The 19,531-nt window shown below is 32.0% G+C and overlaps 1 protein-coding gene and 1 long non-coding RNA gene across 2 annotated transcripts in view; one reads left to right on the top strand and one right to left on the bottom strand.

Annotated features, from left to right (window-relative positions):
- Nucleotides 1–2,235: 2,235 nt before the first annotated feature.
- The window catches only part of LOC111051240 (kinesin-like protein KIF11-B), a 29,321-nt gene continuing 12,025 nt past the window's right edge, over nucleotides 2,236–19,531 (bottom strand). Inside the window, exons 7-17 of the mRNA XM_022337698.2 lie at nucleotides 18,728–18,920; nucleotides 17,806–17,988; nucleotides 17,019–17,197; nucleotides 15,653–15,804; nucleotides 13,995–14,101; nucleotides 13,086–13,274; nucleotides 10,106–10,276; nucleotides 9,515–9,763; nucleotides 4,722–4,892; nucleotides 3,245–3,467; nucleotides 2,236–2,894 (exon numbers count right to left, since the gene is read on the bottom strand). Coding sequence (XP_022193390.2) covers nucleotides 2,773–2,894; nucleotides 3,245–3,467; nucleotides 4,722–4,892; nucleotides 9,515–9,763; nucleotides 10,106–10,276; nucleotides 13,086–13,274; nucleotides 13,995–14,101; nucleotides 15,653–15,804; nucleotides 17,019–17,197; nucleotides 17,806–17,988; nucleotides 18,728–18,920 — 1,939 coding nt within the window. The 3' untranslated portion in view covers nucleotides 2,236–2,772. The remainder of the gene's footprint in view (nucleotides 2,895–3,244; nucleotides 3,468–4,721; nucleotides 4,893–9,514; nucleotides 9,764–10,105; nucleotides 10,277–13,085; nucleotides 13,275–13,994; nucleotides 14,102–15,652; nucleotides 15,805–17,018; nucleotides 17,198–17,805; nucleotides 17,989–18,727; nucleotides 18,921–19,531) is intronic.
- Nucleotides 13,107–19,221, top strand: LOC120351803. The gene is made up of 3 exons (XR_005571538.1): nucleotides 13,107–13,292; nucleotides 18,225–18,417; nucleotides 19,011–19,221. It is a non-coding gene; the product is annotated as an uncharacterized LOC120351803 (long non-coding RNA).

Raw genomic sequence — 19,531 nt, 5'->3', positions numbered from 1 at the left:
TCTGCGCAGTTCAAAAACCGTCCGTTACGACTTCCGTTACTTGGTACGCACGTATCTCGTGTGTTGTCACCAATTCATTTCTATGTATTTCTACAAACGGACGCACTTTGTGCACTCGTGTAGCCCTAGCCTTAAACGTTGCCTAACAATTACAAGAGGTTTACAAGCATTACTGTTCAACTACTTCACAATCATATACATACATTGAATATGGTATACAGTAGCACATACCACTCCAGTTACGGTACTGTATTCATTCATCAAAAAAGAAAAAAAATTAACAGCACATTTACTAATATAAAATGAGAATTTTGGATTTGATGCTTACCGTTTTTGAGTTGATTTCATTCAATGTTTGTTTGCGACTTTCTCCAATTGAAACAGTGTCAAAATCGCATAGAATCTCACTATTTTTGTATTGAACAAGAGCCATTATTTTGAAATTTCTATCTACTATAAAAATATTCGCAGAGCAAGCAACGTTTCAAAAACAGCTGAATTCTGATACAAATAACTGATAAGAAATGAAGGCAAATGCAAACAGCAGCAGACAAACAAAAAATCTGGTGTGGCGCACTTACACAACTTTCCTTGCCGTTATAAAAATTGATCATCTGACGCTAGTGTTCACGGGTACCCAAGTCTACTATTCAAAGATCCAATCCAGCTGGTCACCGGACAATAACGCTGGAGACACACGAAGTCTGCTATCTCTTCATACTGAATGATTTAATAGAATCAACAGTTTGCAAATTGAATAATCTTATTTTCTCGAACTTCGAGCTTATTTTCAATTTTGGGTGAAAATATTACTAAACATTAATTGTAGAAATTGTAGATTTTCATGCTCAATCTTTTCCACTTTAATTTTTTTGTTTGAATTGTATCTTAAGCCTGATAATTAGGAATCTAAAATCAAACTTTGCAAAGATGAGGCGGAGCTCCTGATTTTTACAGATATGGGACTTGTGGCAGTTGATAGAGCTTATCAATGACTATTCTAGGTATAAATCGTTGGAGCCGTTTTCGAGAAAAACGCAAAAAACCCTGTTTTTGACAACATTTTCGCCATTTAAGCCGCCATATTAAACTGCATTAGATCGAAATTGTTTGTGTCGGATCCTTATATTGTAAGGACCTTAAGTTCCAAATTTCAAGTCATTCCGTTAATTGGGAGACGAGATATTGTGTACACAGACGCTCATACACACACACACACACCAATACCCAAAAACCACTTTTTTGGACTCAGTGGACCTTGAAACGTATAGAAATTTAGAAATTCGGGTACCTAAATTAAAGCAATACTTTCCTTACTTATGGTAATAGGGCAAGGAAAGTAAAAATCAGACGTCTGCATGCAGACGTTAGTAAACATTTTGCGATGCAACATTCGAACACCTGGGAAAGAAGTTTTTCTCCGTCTGTCTGCTGCTACTGTGTCAGTTTGCCTCAAATAGTAGAAAATCAGCTCCTATGACCACTCGACAGCAGGAAAATATGCTGGACATTTTCCCCAATAATCTGCCAAGTCTAAGAAATGTTTTACATGACGCAAGCAAATATGCACTTGAACACTGTAATAAAAAATATTTCATTATAAATAAATGTACAGTACTGGAACTTATTTTATTTCCCAATCGGACTGATGAAATAGTAACACTGAAAGCCAAACTCCCTATTGAATTTATCAGAGGTGTATAATGAAGCTAATATTTATTTATATATGGTCTATAAATTAATATATTTGACACAACTATGTGCCACTTGGTTTTTGGATGAGTTAATTGGAGCTCCATAGTTTATTGTACAAAGTTGAGTGAGAATTTAAATAGTTTGACTTATTTAGATGGCTGTAACAGCACAAACCATTAATGGATGTGTTCAGCTATTGAAATTAAAAATTTATATAGATTCCAGAATAAATTTTGATTGATTCATAGAGAAAACATTTTCTATAATTGATCTCCTAGAGTAAAAATGAGAACTTCCGCCAGGCTAATCTCATATTGAATACGATGGAGTAGTTTTTAGAATAATATGTATTAATAAAATGTATTATTATTTTTTGAAGTGAAAATAATAGTTATAGAAATTTGATCTGATCTATTTTGTCTGTATATGAATATTATAGTGTGTCAACTATACTCATGCAAATCTATTCATTAGATTTGAAATTAATTCACATTTATTGTTTAATTTAATGGAACACAAATAATAATGAATAAACATCAATTATCTACTCGAATATAAAAATATTTTATTGAAAGCAATAGTTCATGAAGTAACATATAATAATTAATAAGTTTGTCAATAATCAATAAAAATTATAGAATCATAAATATGATCTTTAACATGCAATAGATTTCCTAACAATTCAATAATATGTATGGAGATGCAGAAGGATCTTCAGAATAATTAACAGGGATTACCTTATTTATATTCTGAATATCAGTAGGCCTATGCTTAAACCAATTGCTGATGAAAATAATAACTAGCCGAATGGTAGGGTTACTTGGATAATCAACAAAATTAATTGTTCACAGGAAATTGAAACTGAAAATATTACAGTCTATAATAAAAGTGTATAGTGTAGCAGCTACTCTACAAGAGATTTCTGGAAATATTCAATAATTGGTGGTCGAGGCCAAAATTATCCACATCGTTCAGCTACTTCAGTGAAGCACTCCTCAATACTCAAACTTCGTTTGATCTGAACGTTACATTTATGATAATTGTCAAGGTGATACTAAAAATATAACAGCAAAAAGTTTATTCTGATAGATCCTCCTCCTCTTTGATGCTTGTTTCAAGACGCCTTCTGTTCCTTTCATAGGGTGACATTTCTGCAAGCTTTTGAGGGAATCTGTACTCTTGACGCTGAGGAGTTTCACCTAAAAAAACAGAATTTGTTTAAAAACAATAAAAAATTGAATAAAACGACACAAATAATAACATTCAGAAAAAGACAAAAAGTTATTAAGCTACAATATTCAGCTAGTCAATAATATAACTATGGTGTCATGATTGTCTAGTAGAAATTATGTGAATAACAGTAGCGGTAATAACTTATGAGTGAAACGACGCAGGGTCGGGTCACAATATCAATGGTGATGAGAAGTTATTTAGAATGATTCTCGCAAAGAAATCGGCTGTAGTTTACGTAGCATGTTAACTTTCTTGGAAAGCTACTTGTATTGTATAATCCTTTCCAAACGAATTATATGACTACAATGATAATTACCTGTAGCTTTGTAATTTTTCAGTTCTCCGTTGAAGATGGAGTTGTGGAGACTGAGCTGATGTTGTGAATTGAGTATAATTTTTTCGTTCAGCTCGGAGGAGAGTTTCATGTGTTGCTCAATCTTTTTCATATTTGCAACAATATTTTCCTTGTTTTCTTTCAATCGATCACTGATTGCCGTTTTGCAGTTTGTTGTTTCCACATTTATAGCTTGGTCAGTGGCCTGGAAATTAAGAAGATAATCATTGAATATTTTATTTTATCTACAGAACAATGCAGGTTAAAGTTTTAATTCAAATAAGTTTGACTAGAATTAACATGTCCAAAGTTAATTAATTTGTTAAGAATAATTCATTGATAACAAAATTTTGTATGTAGGAAAGATTTCTAGAATATTTATTATAATTTTAATCTCCTAATTTAAATTCTTTAGTGCTTTTCAACTTGAAATATTCCAACAGTAATGAAAGTAGTGTGGGCGAGCCCGATCTTTTCATACTACAGCCCAAGAGAGTATTTATCTTCTTAAAAACGTTTAATGAGACAGCCGACGTAAAGCTCCATGAAATGCCGACGTTTCCAAAATTGAATTTGGAATGAAGGTTTTTCTTTGGTATATGTATATTATTTTATTTTTTGATAGAGTATTTTAAAATGGGCTACTTAGATGCTCAATTATAGACAATTACTGTAAATAACCTTATTACTAGTAACCCTAGCAATATTTTATATAAACAACACGACTAGTTTCAAGCATTTATCAAGTTCTTCATTCTCAAGTTTCAAGTTTTTTTTAAGCAACTACATAAATTTTTACATTTCAGAAAATCTATATATATATATATATATAATTTATATTCATTAACTTCTATACTTACTGAAAATTCTATAGTACATCGTGTAAATTATACACCGTAATTATACAAATCGTAATACACCGTAAAAATTATAATTGACTTGCGCAAATTACAATATTTACTGAAAGAAGGATGTTGTAATTTCAACAGACATTTTTGCGCTACTTTAGTATCATAACTAGGATTGAAATTATGTTTAAAAATCTCTTGAATTTGATGACTATATTAAATAATATATCTGTATTTTTAAATAAACTCCACTGGATGCATATTTTTATTGTAAGCATATAATATATTTTTTATTGTATCACAGCTAATCTTAATAGTCTATGTGGGTTCTAATATTCATTTTTATATTATTGTAATTGTGTTGTTAAAATTGTATATGTGAATAAATAAATTGAAATTGAAAAATATCATTGGCATTCAGAGAAATTATTATTATTCATTTGATCTACTGTATCAGGAAAATCTTGTATGTAATAAAAATACGCATTTAATTTGTTTGATTTGAATTTGTATTAAGGTAATGTACGAAGATTTATCTATTCACAGAATCAATTCAAGATTAAATGAACAGAGCACAAAGCTCCAAAATGAATGCACTTTTTTCTACTCACTTGCAATACTTTTTTCTGTTCATTCGATGCATTTGACAAATTCGAGGTGAATTCTGACGCCTTGTTCTTGACAAGTTCCAAACAGGCAGTTCGATCCTGTGATTTGATTGTTTGAATGGCTGATGACAAAGCACCGATATTCTCACCATGTTCACCCAGTCCTACTTTCATCTGAAAAATTAGATCACTTAAAAATTAGATCATATGTCTCTAGCATTTTTACTTTCCTTGCCCTACTACCATAGGTAAGGAAAGTATTGCTTTCCAAAAAAAATTAAGGTACCCCAATTTCAAGTTTTCTATACGTTTCAAGGTCCCCTGAGTCCAAAAACATGATTTTTGGGTTTTGGTGTGTGTGTGTGTGTGTGTATGTGTGTATGTCTGTGAACACGATAACTCCATTCCTAATTAACCGATTGACTTGAAATTTTAAACTTAAGGTCCTTATACCATGAGGACCCGACAATAAGAAATTCAATAAAATTCAATTCAAGATGGCGGAAAAAATGGCTGATAATTACTTAAAAACCATGTTTTTCACGATTTTCTCAAAAACGGCTCTAACGATTTTCTTTAAATTTATACCATGGATAGCTATTTATAAGCCCTATCAACTGACATGAGTCTCATTTCTGGGAAAATTGCAGGAGCTGCGTAATATTCTCGAGAAAAATGGCGGATAATTACTAAAAAACCATGTTTTTCACGATTTTCTCGAAAACGGCTCTAACGATTTTCTTCAAATTTATACCATGGATAGCTATTTATAAGCCCTATCAACTGACATGAGTCTCATTTCTAGGAAAATTGCAGGCGCTGCGTAATATTCTCGAGAAAAATGGCGGATAATTACTGAAAAACCATGTTTTTCACGATTTTCTCAAAAATTACTCGACTGATTTATTTCAAATTCATACTCCGTATAGTTATTTATCAGCCCCATCAACTGGCATGAGTCTCCTCTCTGGAAAACTAATGGAGGGTTCACCCCATCCTTGAGAAATGTACTTTGTAACCTCCTTCTCGTGCATGAGGTAGGTAGGTAGAGCAGTCTATAAAAATAACACATAGTCGAGATATTTCATCTGTAGAACAGCTGTTTTGACGACTTTTAAAAAATCATCGGATTTCACAATTTACACAAAGGAAAAAGTACTCTGAAAACAATAATTATATACACACATATACAGTAGTCCGATCGTAGTTTCAAATAATTATGTTGCCGCCAATCGTCATTATGTTATTTCTCTAAATTATTATCGTTTAAGAATGAGGCTCCCAGTTCAATGAGCAAGGAAAGTTGTGTGAGTGTACCACACCAGATTTTTCCATTTGTTTTTGTTTTGTTTTTAAGCATAATATATATTAATGATTCATGAGTATAATTTTGATGAGGTGATTGAATTGGAATGTTTTAATGCAATTGAAAGTGATGATATCTTCGGTTTTGATCCAGTGGTTTATGTGGATGGGCATGAGATGGGCAATACAAATTTCCTAAATATATTACATATGAATATCCGCAGTATTAGTAAAAATTTCGATGAATTCATTTACACTGTACAAAACTGCAAGATTAAGTACGATTTAATAGTATTAACCGAGACGTGGATGACTGAAAACAGATCTTTTGATTACGGAATAGACGGTTACTCGGTTATTGATAAGCCAGGCCAGCTGAACAAAAGTAACGGTCTGTGTTTGTTTGTGAGGGATGGCATAAAGTTTGACTGTGTCAATTGTGAGAGCTCGGAGGCTGATACCGTCTCGATTAGATTACAAGCATTCGACTGCTTCGTATTGTTGATTGCCGTGTACAGATCACCCTCTGCTAATATTGAAGTTTTCTTTAACGAGTTAGATATTATTCTGAGAAATATTGATAAGAATGAGAATGCGATTTTAATAGGAGATATCAACATTGATATCTTACGTAACAGTAGTTTGGCAAATGAATATAGCGGTCTAATGCTTGAGATCTCTTATTAATATACCTACTAGAGTAACACACAATACAGGTACATGCATAGACCACATTTTTTACAAAAATGCTAATTTTAAATATGAAAACATAATAAGCTCTGTTCAAAGGACCTGTATTACTGACCACTTCTGTACTACACTACACATAGGAAATTCAAAGCCAGTCTATATTGATGTAAAGGAGAATATTATTAAACGGATAAACTATAAGAACCTTACGGACAAGTTGAGACAGGAAAGTTGGAAGAATGAAACTACTTTTAATGAGGCTAATCTTGATTTGGATGACAAAATAAATGCTTTCTTTAATAAACTGATGGACCACATAGATTCTGCTACCGAACAAATTAAAATGACAAATAAAAATAGACCATTAAAAAAATGGATAACTTCAGGGCTAATAAAATCCATAAGAGAGAGGGACAAACTACATAAAAAACTGAAAATCCAACCATTTAATGCTACACTGAAAGCTAGATACAAAAACTATAGAAATCTAATTAACACACTAATTAAGAAAGCTAAACTAGACTACTTTAAAAATAAAATGTCAACTTGTAAACGGAACAACAAAAAGACGTGGCTCTGTATAGAGGAAATTTTAGATATAAAAAGAAATAGAAAAGCTCCTGACATCGACCCTATAATATTAAATAATTATTTCTCACAAGTAGGTAGAAGTTATGCAGAAAATCTGAATAATAGTTTGAACTCAAGTCACCCAGTACCAACTTTAGTTCCACATACTCAACATTTTCGAGATTCGTTTTTCATTTTCCCTACAAATTCCGATAAAGTTGCTGCCATGATAAATACATTAAAAACTAATTCATCTCCTGGTATTGATAATATAAGCAATGTTTGTTTGAAAAATATATTAGAATACATCTCTCAGCCTTTATCAATTTTGTTTAACAAATGTTTCGAAACAGGTCATTTTCCTTCACACTTTAAGGTTGCAAATATAATTCCACTATTTAAATCAGGTGAGAGACAAGCTCCTGAAAATTACCGCCCTATTAGTTTAATAAGTAACCTAAGATTTTTTAAAAATTGATGAAGGTACGTATAATGAAATATCTTCAAAGGCATAATTTAATAGCAGAAAATCAATTTGGTTTTCAAGAGGGAAAATGCACTGAGGATGCAATATCAGAGCTGGTGAGGATTGTGACAAATAATTTTCAGATGAACAGAAGGACCTTGGCTGTCTATTTGGACTTAGCCAAGGCCTTTGATACTATTCCTCACATCTTTCTCTTGAGAAAGTTGGAGGGTATAGGTTTTCGTGGCACAGTTTTGAATTTTTTTGAGAATTATTTGAAAGACAGATCACAAATTCTGACTATAGATGGAAAAACAAGTAAACTAACTTTAACTGAGTTCGGCCTTCCACAGGGAACGGTTCTGTCACCAATTCTATTTCTCCTCTATATTAATGACCTATTGAGACTTGATATAGCTGGTTGTCATTCGATCTCTTTTGCTGATGACACGGCATTGGTCTTTACTGGTTCAAGCTGGGATGAAGCTAAGCGCTTGGCAGAGTCTGGTCTCACACGCGTTAAATCATGGCTTGACCAACACATTCTTACACTGAATGCCAATAACAGTGTATATATGGTATTCTCACCAGCAGTGAGCTCTCTCCCCAGAGATATTCTGAATACTGGTATCAGAATACACTCTTCAATCTGTCTTGAACGGGAAAGATTGCGGACTGGTGATGGAGATTGTGATTGTCACTCATTAAAAAATGTGAAAGAAACTAAATATCTAGGAGTCTTTGTAGACTCTCATCTTAAATGGAATGCACATATAAATAACATGTGTAAGAAAATAAAACACATAATTCACAAATTCCATAGATTGAATGAGCTCAATGACCCAACTCTAATAAAGATGGCTTATTCAGCATATGCCCAGGCCATATTGCAATATAGTATTAGGGTATGGGGTGGAGCATTGGACATCCATTTTAATAAAATCTCCGTAATTCAAAGATATATTTTAAAAGCTGCACTTGGAAGACCAAGACGATATCCCAGCCATAGTCTTTTTGCAGAGTTCCCAGTTTTAACAGTTAGAGTCTACTCTATTAAAAAAAAACTTTTTTCTTTGATATTATTTTCACAAAGTTATATTTTTTTCAGATATTATATTACTACAATTATTATTATTTAACTTATTTATTTATTATTACTACCATTCAAATAAAATGTTTATCATATTTTATATTTATAATAAATTAAATGAAATCTTTTGGTACTCGTTGGTAGCACACAAACTTAGGTTTTGCTGGCAACGCCAATTAAATTTTATTCTGTATAAGTATGAAGTTGTTTTATTCATTATTGTTATCTTTATAATTGGCAAATAAATTATTTTGATTTGATTTGATTAAAAATCTTATTAATTATCTCCTGAGTTCGGAGTATACGGTCGCTTCAACTCAACATTTCAATGGAAAAGTTTACTTGAAAGTTAAAGGAAAATAAATTATAATATGAAATAATTATTACAGAAAATTACAAGTTATGAGACGTGATGAGACGACTAATGGGCGTTCTTTATCTACTATATTCTCATAGTTTAGTCGGAAATTTTTTATTTGTAAGAAGAGTAACTTATTATCTAGATTATAGAGTTGGGGCAGTATGGATTGCATGTTTTATGGTAAAATTTCACAATTTGTTGGCTACGTCTTTCTTCGTGAAAACTAAAACGAATTATCAACAAGAAGCAAATTGTTCACGAAAAATAAAGTAATGTAAAAACAAATACAACACTATTATTTGACTTTGACTTACCTTTTCAATGACACTTTTGCTCTCCTCTGAGAATCCTTGTCTGAACTCATCCATCATTTCCAAATTTTCTTCAAGATTCTTGATTAATTTTGAATATGCTTCATCTGCAGTGATTTTAGAATTTTCATTTTCTGAAATGCTCTCGGTAATATTCAAATCGTTTATAGCATCCATTACTGTTGCATCATTCAAATGGTCTTGTAATTTGAGAAGTAACTCTTCGTTGACAGTCAATTCCTTTCCCGATTCCTATCAATTCAAATAGAAAAGCCTAAGTTAGTTATTACTAGTAAGTGACGAACAATATTTTTATATGGGAAAATACAAAATTGAATTAAGAAATTAAATGAATATCATTAAATGTATCAGCACTCAAACAAATAAAGTACAAGTCATATTTATATTTCAACAGTTTTATGAAAACCAATAGATCAATTGATTTAAAATAGCAAATGGTGAAACAGCACTGGTGATGCATTCTACTATAGTAACACTATATAAACCAAATAGAATAGTTCATTGAAACACTACTTTAAATTAAATATAAGATTTATTACTACTAATCTAACATTGAAAATTAGCATAAATTACCTCAAGTTTTTTATTATTTGCAGCTCTGAGAGAAGCAATTTCTTCCATTTTACTTATGAATAGATTTTGAATCATCAGGGTCATTTCCGATTTTGATGAAGAAACGAGATCCTTCAATTCAGCTGTCGAACAATCAGTGCTTTCTAAAACCTTGGCTAGTGAAGACTTTATCTGAGAAAAAATAAAAATGTCATGAACCATACTTTTTTGACCTTAACACCAACAAGTAAGACAATTTGGAACATTTAGTCAATTGATAAATAGAATATCAAATTTCAAATGTATAAAAATTGAAACAACAGTGGTATTGCAATTTCTCAACGCCAAATTCACACGAAAAGCTGCAGAAGGACATTCATATTTTAAGTCAAGTAGCCTATTTATCCTATACTATTAAACGAGCAACTTCTGTTTATATGTTCAGATGTTTATATGTTTGTAATTCACCGGATCTCGAAAACGGCTCTAACACGAATTTCAGAACATAGTAGGTTTATAATATAAAGATTCTATTGCACTAAAGTGCGAGATAAATTTCTTTTAACATGGCTCTTTCTCAAAGACGGAGAGGTCCGATGCTCTATCCTCCACTAATCTCTCCCACTACCTAGCAGCATTCTCCTTCTTTTGTGTCTGTGTGAGAGAGCTTTGTAACGCTTCGCTCCCCTCCACTGGCAATGTTCCAAAGTGATAAATATGTTTGTGTATGTTACGGAGATGTGTTCATCACAAGAACCTGAAGCGAAATGACACGGCGCATCCAATTGTGCGCAGGATGTCCGTCTGTGACTATGCTACAAACTGTGGAGGGAGAATTGGGTTTCTCCTCTTCATGTTAAAAGTAATTTATCTCGCACATTAAGTCTCATCCCTGGGAAAACTCGCTGAAGGAAATTAAAATGATAATTATTATTCATCCTTGGAAAAACAGATGATAATAATTATTTCGTCGTCTGTTGGTGATGGAATTGAGTGAGCGAGTTCATGTGTGTGGGACTGTGTCAAAATTATGACTCAGCTGTTGAACTTTTGTAATCATTCAATCATGTACTTAGTGCCGGTTGCAAAAAAGCCGGGTTATTTTCAATCCTGATTAATTCCAGTAGATCCATCTTTTTAAATGGTTTTCTATGATTTGGTTCACGTGAAGTTAATCAGGATTAGAATTTAACCGGCTTTCGTGCAACAGGGCTTTCATGATGGAAATTTTTGCATTCATCTGGGAATTTACTGTTATTAGATAGAACATTTCTGTATGAATGTTTTGAATGTTATTATAAGTTCTTCTTTCGTAATATTTTTGTTTTGCTTTAGTACTCCAGAGCGAAGCTCGGTCACCGATATTAAAAATAACAGCAGAAAAATATAAAAAATAACATCTTCACAGATGACATTCATCAAACTACAGAGTAGGGGATTGAAAGACCTTATTCCGAAATTACCAGAAAATTGATGGCTAGTTTGATACTTGCACCACTGAATGGATGAAATGACACAATTCAATATGAGTGGGATAAATCTTTTGACAAGGTAATTTTTGTCGCTCAATTCAAATCCTTGTATGCTTTACAGACATTTTACCAAATGTAAGAAAATACATGTAAACCTGGTGAGCTGCAGTATTTTAGATTTTCTATTAAGCATGAAATTATCTAACTCAAATTGAAAATGTTATACCGGAAATGGTTTTGAACATCTGCTATAGATCAATAATTGTAGCATAATTTATTTGATGATCTTTCAAACACTTGAAAATTTCTATTTTATTTTTTATTTCTATTTATTTATTGCACATAACACTATAATCATAATATAATTATGACATTGGAGAAAAACTAGGCTGAGCCTGTACTATTTCTCTCCAAAAATTTTGATAAAATGTTTATGTTTTTCAAAGGTTTAATAAAAATGTTGTCCAAAATACATTGATTGATAATAATTAATATTATACAGAGCTAGTCATATGTATGGGAACCCTTCAATTAATTGGAGACTGTTGTGGATATAATACTATAACTTTCAGGATAAGTTATTGGTCGAATACTCCACCTTTTTACGTACAACTGAATTTCAAACCCTCATAAGGGTGTGACTTGGGGGTTGTAGCTCGAATATTTCAAATGTAAACACTCATTGTGTGGTATGTATACATCATTTTAAAGGCCTTTTTAAAACAAGAAAGATGACATCGATAAAAATGTTCTATGATACTTGTTTTCAAAATGATGGCTGATTGAAGTTATAGTTTTTAAGGAAATGAGGGGTTGTAACTAAAACATTATAAATGTTAAGACCCATTGTGTGATACATCATTTTGAAGGCTTTTTCCAAACGAGAAAGATGACATCAATAAAAATGTTCTATGGTACTCTTACCTATCCAAAATAGCGGCTAATTGAACTTTATCAATATTATATCTTTAAAAACTGAAACTTCAATCAGCCGCCATTTGGATAAAAGTATCATATAAAATTTTTTATTGATGTCATCTTTCTCGTTCTGAAGAGGCCTTCAAAATTATGTATCACACAATATGTGTTTACATTCAAAATATTTGAGTTACAACCCCTCATTTCTATAAAAAATAAAACTTCAATCAGCCGCCATTTTGGATAAAAGTATCATAGAACATTTTTATTGATGCCATCTTTCTTGTTTTAAATGGCCTTTAAAATGATGCACCACACAATGGGTGTTTACATCTAAAATATTCGAGTTACAACCCCTAAGTCACCCCCTTATGAGGGGATGAAATTCAGTTGTACGTCAAAGGGTAGAGTATTTGACCAATAGCTTATCCTGAAAGTTACAGTATTATATTATCTACAACAGTCTCCAAATTATTGAAGGGTTCCCATACATATGACTCATTCTGTATATTGTTCACATTGATTGGAAATGTGAATTATATATTATAGAACTAACGGGAATTAACAATGAACCATTATTACATTGACTGATTGATTGATGAAATACTCACTGTGTCCTCTATTTGTTTCAGTTTCAGTTGCTGCTCGGCAAACTTATTTTCTAAACTACTGTCGGCGAGAATTTCACAGACTTCGTTGTTCGCAAATTCATCCAAGGTTTTCTTGTTTCTATACAAAAGTTCTAGTATCCTGGATTGGCTATTGTCAATTTTTTCAGACAAATGGAAAATATCTTTACCCTGGAACAATATAAATAGGTACGATTATAATGTTATAATGTTCAAATAATATACAACTTAGGCTCCTATTAATAAATAACAGAATTTATAAGGTGGAAAATTGAATATCCTTCACGATATATTCTACAAGAGAACCTCAGTAAGGTTGATAATATTCTCTTTACCCCTCTAATTCCAAAATAAATCATTTTCACTTTTATAATTCGCCAACTCTTGGCTAATTAATGCTGCCCAATAGATCGGCCAGTTACAAAGCAAACGTTGGATTTCATCCTAACATGAATTTCTTAAACAATACTCTAATTTTAAATAAGATTCTTCTATTTCCTCTAAATGAGGCTCCATCAAATAATATAAAATCTTCATTTTAAGCTGTGTACGCGCATTTTAAGCTGTTACGCGCATTTCATTTTTCATCATATGATTATGTATTTGTACCGAAACAGTAAAGTACATAATATAATATGATAAAATATAATAAGCGTAGCATCAGCTGATGCAAAGTAAAATGCGCGTGTCCGTGGCGCACAAGTCTGTACACAGCTTCAAGTGCTTAATTGGGTTCAACATTTTCAAGTAGGTTATTGGCAGCTCAGGAATCATTAGTATTACTTTTTGAGTAAGAGAATAATGATAGACATCAACTAACTTAATATAGATTTTAACAAATTATTTTCAATTTTTGTACTATAGGCTATATTGTATATAATTACTACTTACAGTTTTTTCCAATCTCTCCTGGCATGGAGTCAGAATTTGTGTTTGTGTTTCTTTAGCGTCATCAACCATCAAGTTCAAAAGCTCAGATCGGTCACCTGAAGCTTTCTCTGAAAAATAAATGTTAAATTGGTCATTAAAATGAATGTGATATTGAATTAAAAAATATTTATTTATTAAAAATGTACAAATACATATGAATAGTGTCACAAAATTTTATGTAGCCTAAATACTAATTACAAACAAATGTCACACATAAATTATTATCAAACTCCTGTAATGAATATAGTGATAAGCTTACCATTGTAGGCTGTTGATATAAAATACTAATTACAAACAAATGTCACCCATAAACTATTATCAAACTCCTGTAATGAATACAGTGATAAGCTTACCACTGTAAGCTGTTGATATAAAATAATATCACTTATTATTATTATATCAAAATAATAAGTGATATCAAGTAATATGATTCACTAAGTGATAAAAAAAGTAGAAGTAACTTATTTGTTGGTTTATTTATTTGCAAGTTATATCAAAATAATAATCAGAATGAATCAACCTTCAATTTTTTCACAAGAAATGTGTAACGATACTTTATTGAGCTTCCATTCAAGTTTCTTAGAAAATAATTGAGAATTTCACACTTCTATTTATTTATTCATGTGGCTTTTATCGGCAGAGAGATCCTTTATAGAGTATTTCTATACTAAAATTAATTACATAATTATTATTATTTAACGAAAATCCTAAATAAATGCTGTAAATCACCTCGAAGACTTCTGCAACTGCAGACATTGACAACAGGGTTAACAGCTAGATGGAAATTCGATGAGAACTACTATCCAAAAATTAGTTGCCAGCCCGGGAATCGAACCCGGTACCTCCCAATTGCTAGTCAGGAATGCTAGTTCGATTCCCGGGCTGGCAACTAATTTTTGGATAGTAGTTCTCATCGAATTTCCATCTAGCTGTTAACCCTGTTGTCAATGTCTGCAGTTGCAGAAGTCTTCGGGGTGATTTGCAGCATTTATTTAGGATTTTCGTTAAATAATAATTATATATCAATTAGCATTTGAATAAATTGCATCCTCTATTTAATTCCATCTGTAACAATTAATTACAGTTTTTGTTCAATATTGTATCAATATTAAGGACAATAATATAAGTATCAATATAATCATATAAGTATCAATTTTAATGTATCAATATAAGGACAATGGGCAAAATGTATTTATAATAACTCACAATGATGTTATTAATATCAACTATCAACAAAATGCTTATTCTTATCATGTCCATTGCATCATGACTTTTGCAAATTTGAAATGAGACTTCAATTAAATTTAAATATGCTTCTCTATCAGACAATGCTAAAAATAATTTATGAACTTGAGAAAAAAAGAAACTGTCAAAAAATAACTTTGGTCGGCTACTTTACTATTCATCAACATACTATAGGCCTACTGTATAATTGTTCAATTTCTGCTATTGAAACTTTCTATGTTATATTAATTCAACACACAATATCTACTGGTAATGGAAAAGGTTCATGATAATGTCAAATCGGTTAAATTACAATATCTACAATACTCATGAGACGAAAATGGAAAATAATCAACAGTCACTTTTGTGACTGTAGCTGAGAACAGTGTATTTACCTGTATGCTTGATGACATTATCTGTCAGCTGCTCTCCTCTTAGTGTATGCATATTGTTGCAAGTTTTCAGTTTTTCACTCAACTTTGCACATCTTGAAGTAATGCGATTCGCCTCTCTTCTTATCAACGCATTATTCTTTCCTTCAGTGCCCCTGAAACAGGAATAATGCAGTTTTAATAGCAAAGTAATTTGTAATGCCCATCGCATATAGGCTATTCAGCAAAATATTATTTGGAAGTGAAAGTCCCCAATGACACCACTGTTTTTGACCCTTTGATTCATGAACCCTGCGCGCTATCAACTGAGTACGGAGTCACTTGAAGTATGCCCTGTACGGTTGGGTTTTATAGCTACGAAAAATTCAGTGTATAGAAATTTAGTGTGTAGGTTACGAAAAAGTTACAAATTGGATAAAGTTGTTTTAATCAATAAATTAGAATTATTAAATAAAAATTATTTTAAAAAAAAGAATAATTAATAGCAGTAAGAATAAACCTATGCCCATCCTCAGTAAATTCAGAATAATTTTGCAAAATTACAAGTTACAAGTTACCTGCCCTATCCCGTACAGGTATAAGCCGAATCTTTCCTTTATTATACCGGGTGTCTATAAATGAATATCGGGGTTTTAACGCTTTATACGATGTATTACATTATACTTACAGTTATAAATGATATGTCAAATGAAAGAGCAACTCAAACAGTTTTTGTTCGTTGGTGAGCAAGATGGTGCGCCACCTCACTGGCATAACGAAGTACGCGATTGGTTGAACGTAACTGTACCCGACAACTGGATTGGCCGCAAGGGGCCCAATGACAGAGCTTGCTATGCGTGGCCTCCACGGTCACCCGACCTAACGCCATGCGATTTTTACCTTTGGGGTTTCATCAAGGATCGTGTGTATGTGTCTCCTTTACCAGCTGACCTCCTTGGATTACGAAAGAGGATTGAAGCAGCTGTTGCAACAATTACAGAAGACACACTACTCAACGTTTGGGAAGAACTCGGCTATAGACTTGATGTGTGCCGTGTGTAAAATGGTGCTCACATAGAACACTTGTAAGCTTGTATATAAAACTGTTTGAGTTGCTCTTTCATTTGACATATCATTAATAACTGTAAGTATAATGTAATAAATCTTATAAAGCGTTAAAACCCCGATATTCATTTATAGACACCCGGTATTATAGATAACCCGGTATAAAGCTTGGCTGTGATAGATTTATACAATTTACATGATACTACAGAATTCTTTTCAAAGAAGCCTTGATAGTGTAGAACAGCTTTGTGACGCAAATGAGTTCATAACTGTGTAATCTTATAAGTAAATTAAATCTCTATGTTGATCTAAAATATATAATTACCTCATTTGGTTAACTTTTCCTAAAAACGTTTTATTCTGAGTTGCTGACTGTTTGAATAATGAATAAACCGTCTCTAATCGTTGTTTGGTTTGGTTGTAGGGTACGACCAGAGTCTCCGTCAGTTCATTAATCTCCTGTTCTTTCTCTTCAAGTTTCTTGCTTAACGTTTGATGTTGAATCTGTGAAATAATTTATAATCTAATGTAATGATTACACAAACGTGCAATAACTACCATCTACAATATTGCTGCTTTACATTTTAATGAAGGAAATATTCAACGAGACACAGAATGCAGGCAGCATGCTTCACATTAGTATTTATATACAACTTTTTGATTGATTTAGATTGCATTCACAGCATTAAATAATAATAGGCTACTACATTGGCTAGAGCCAGACCAAATTTATATTGTATGATTTGATTTATTTCAGCCAAATAAATACATTAAGTACATTAGGCTGTCATATTATTACAATAACATATTATTAACTTAATTTATCATCGCAGATGCACTAGTCTTTGAAAATATAAACAATAAACGCTATAATTCATGCAAAATACTTGGCCTATAACTTTTAATCCTTAGAGATTAAGTTGGTATAGTTTGAAAATGTTATGTGGTTAACTTGCGAATACAATAGATAGAATAATTACTGTACAGATGAGCTGGCAATCATTGAATTGTATGTATATTGATCACTCATCGATAAGCAACAGGCAAGAGAATAATCCTTGCTTGTACATTACGGCCGGCCATACTTGTAACGAAATCAACATTTCGCTTACCAGTTTGTTCCTTGCATCCTGTTCTAGCATTGCCTTCATTTTCTGCAGCTCAATTACAGTCCTCTCTAACGATAATATTTTGTTCTGCATTTGTTTGTAGTTTTCATCGTCGACGTACACCCCAGTTTGAGTTTTATTCGCCTCTATATCTTTGCGCAGCCTTACAATGTCTTCTGTGTATTTCTGTCAACAAGGTTAGAGAGCACTCAATAATGCTTGATTAAAATTAAAAAAAAAAAAAAAACAATCAGTGACTCTTTATTCAGTAAGGTAACTATCATTATTGAAACGTCCTAGTATTATAGTAGTTTTAGAAAGCATTTAGACTCGACAGACTCTAATAAATTGAATCTATTTGAGATATAAAATAACAAGATTATATTCTACAATTGATATTGCTGATGATTCATATTTTGCAGAACTACACGGGACACATATGCCTTACTCCTCTTACAGAAAGAATGAGGAATAAGGAAAGAAGGATTGAAATTAGATATTCCATCTATTTAAATGCTAATAAATATACAGGATGATCAAGATTGAATTTACACCATAAACCATGATATACACCATTTTTATTGCTGGGGATGGAGCTCACATGACATCTTTTGCGTATGTATTTCAAGATAACAGGGTTGGACAATGAACTAGGGAAGATTCAGAATGGCTTATTTATACCAAATCCTTCATACTTCATTGCCCAACCCTGCATGATAATGTTGATATAAATTCCAGAACAGATTTTGAAAAATACAGGCGTACAAATTAATATTCAAGGTTTTTAACACATTACTGGATTATAAAATTTATGAGATAAAGTTTTTATGAACTCATAATGCTAGTTTATGCCACATATAGTGCCATAACATGACAAAGAAAATTATTTTTGTCAGAATGATCAAGTATAGAATAATTGTACTACCTTGACAAGACTTTCCACGTTGACTTTTTCATTGATCTGTGGCTGGTTTATAATCATTTTTGCTTTGTTCATCAGGTCCAATGTATTTACAGTCTCGTCGATATCACCAACTGATGGTTTAATGCAAGCAACGATACACGTCTTTGAACACCCACCAAGCGAGTCTCGAACCAGTCTTGTCAATTTTGATTCTCTGAAATAAATCAATAAATTATTCACTTATTCTCTTAGATGCTATTGATTTTTCTTCAATTCTCATTAGATTATTCACTGTTGTTTTCAGATTTTTTTCGACAACTTAAACAACACTCTTCTTTATTTGGAAATAAAATTGAAGCATTTATAGTAATCAAGCCACAGTTCTGGAGCCTGCAAGACCTTTTAGCTGCAGAAATTTAAATTACACATCTCCATCTCAAGAATCAAAATCTCCAGTATTATATCTGTGCAGTACAACTACTGAAAATTATTTAATAAATGAACTCTGACAAGCATTTATTTGTTATTTATACCCGCAGTGCGTGCAAAAGTAGAAGTACCGGTATTAGTCTGCACTCTGCAGCACTCAGTAACATTACTTGCAACCATATTTCGGATATTATTTGAATCGACAAATCGTAGAACGTGCGTTTCCGTGTTCAATTTCTCTCTTTGAAAATTTTACGAATCCATGAGGTATTTATCCATCTATTCTGTACAACTACATTTAAATACCCTTTACCGGGAGATTATTAACTCTTTTTGAAAAAAGAAGAAAATCTATTTTTACTGTCACTAATGTCTGAAGAATGTTGTGGGAATGAA

Source organism: Nilaparvata lugens, chromosome 6 (genome assembly GCF_014356525.2).
Source record: "Nilaparvata lugens isolate BPH chromosome 6, ASM1435652v1, whole genome shotgun sequence".
Taxonomy (NCBI): domain Eukaryota; kingdom Metazoa; phylum Arthropoda; class Insecta; order Hemiptera; family Delphacidae; genus Nilaparvata; species Nilaparvata lugens.
Note: the sequence above shows the minus strand (reverse complement) of the source record. Positions and strands in the feature narration are given on the sequence as shown.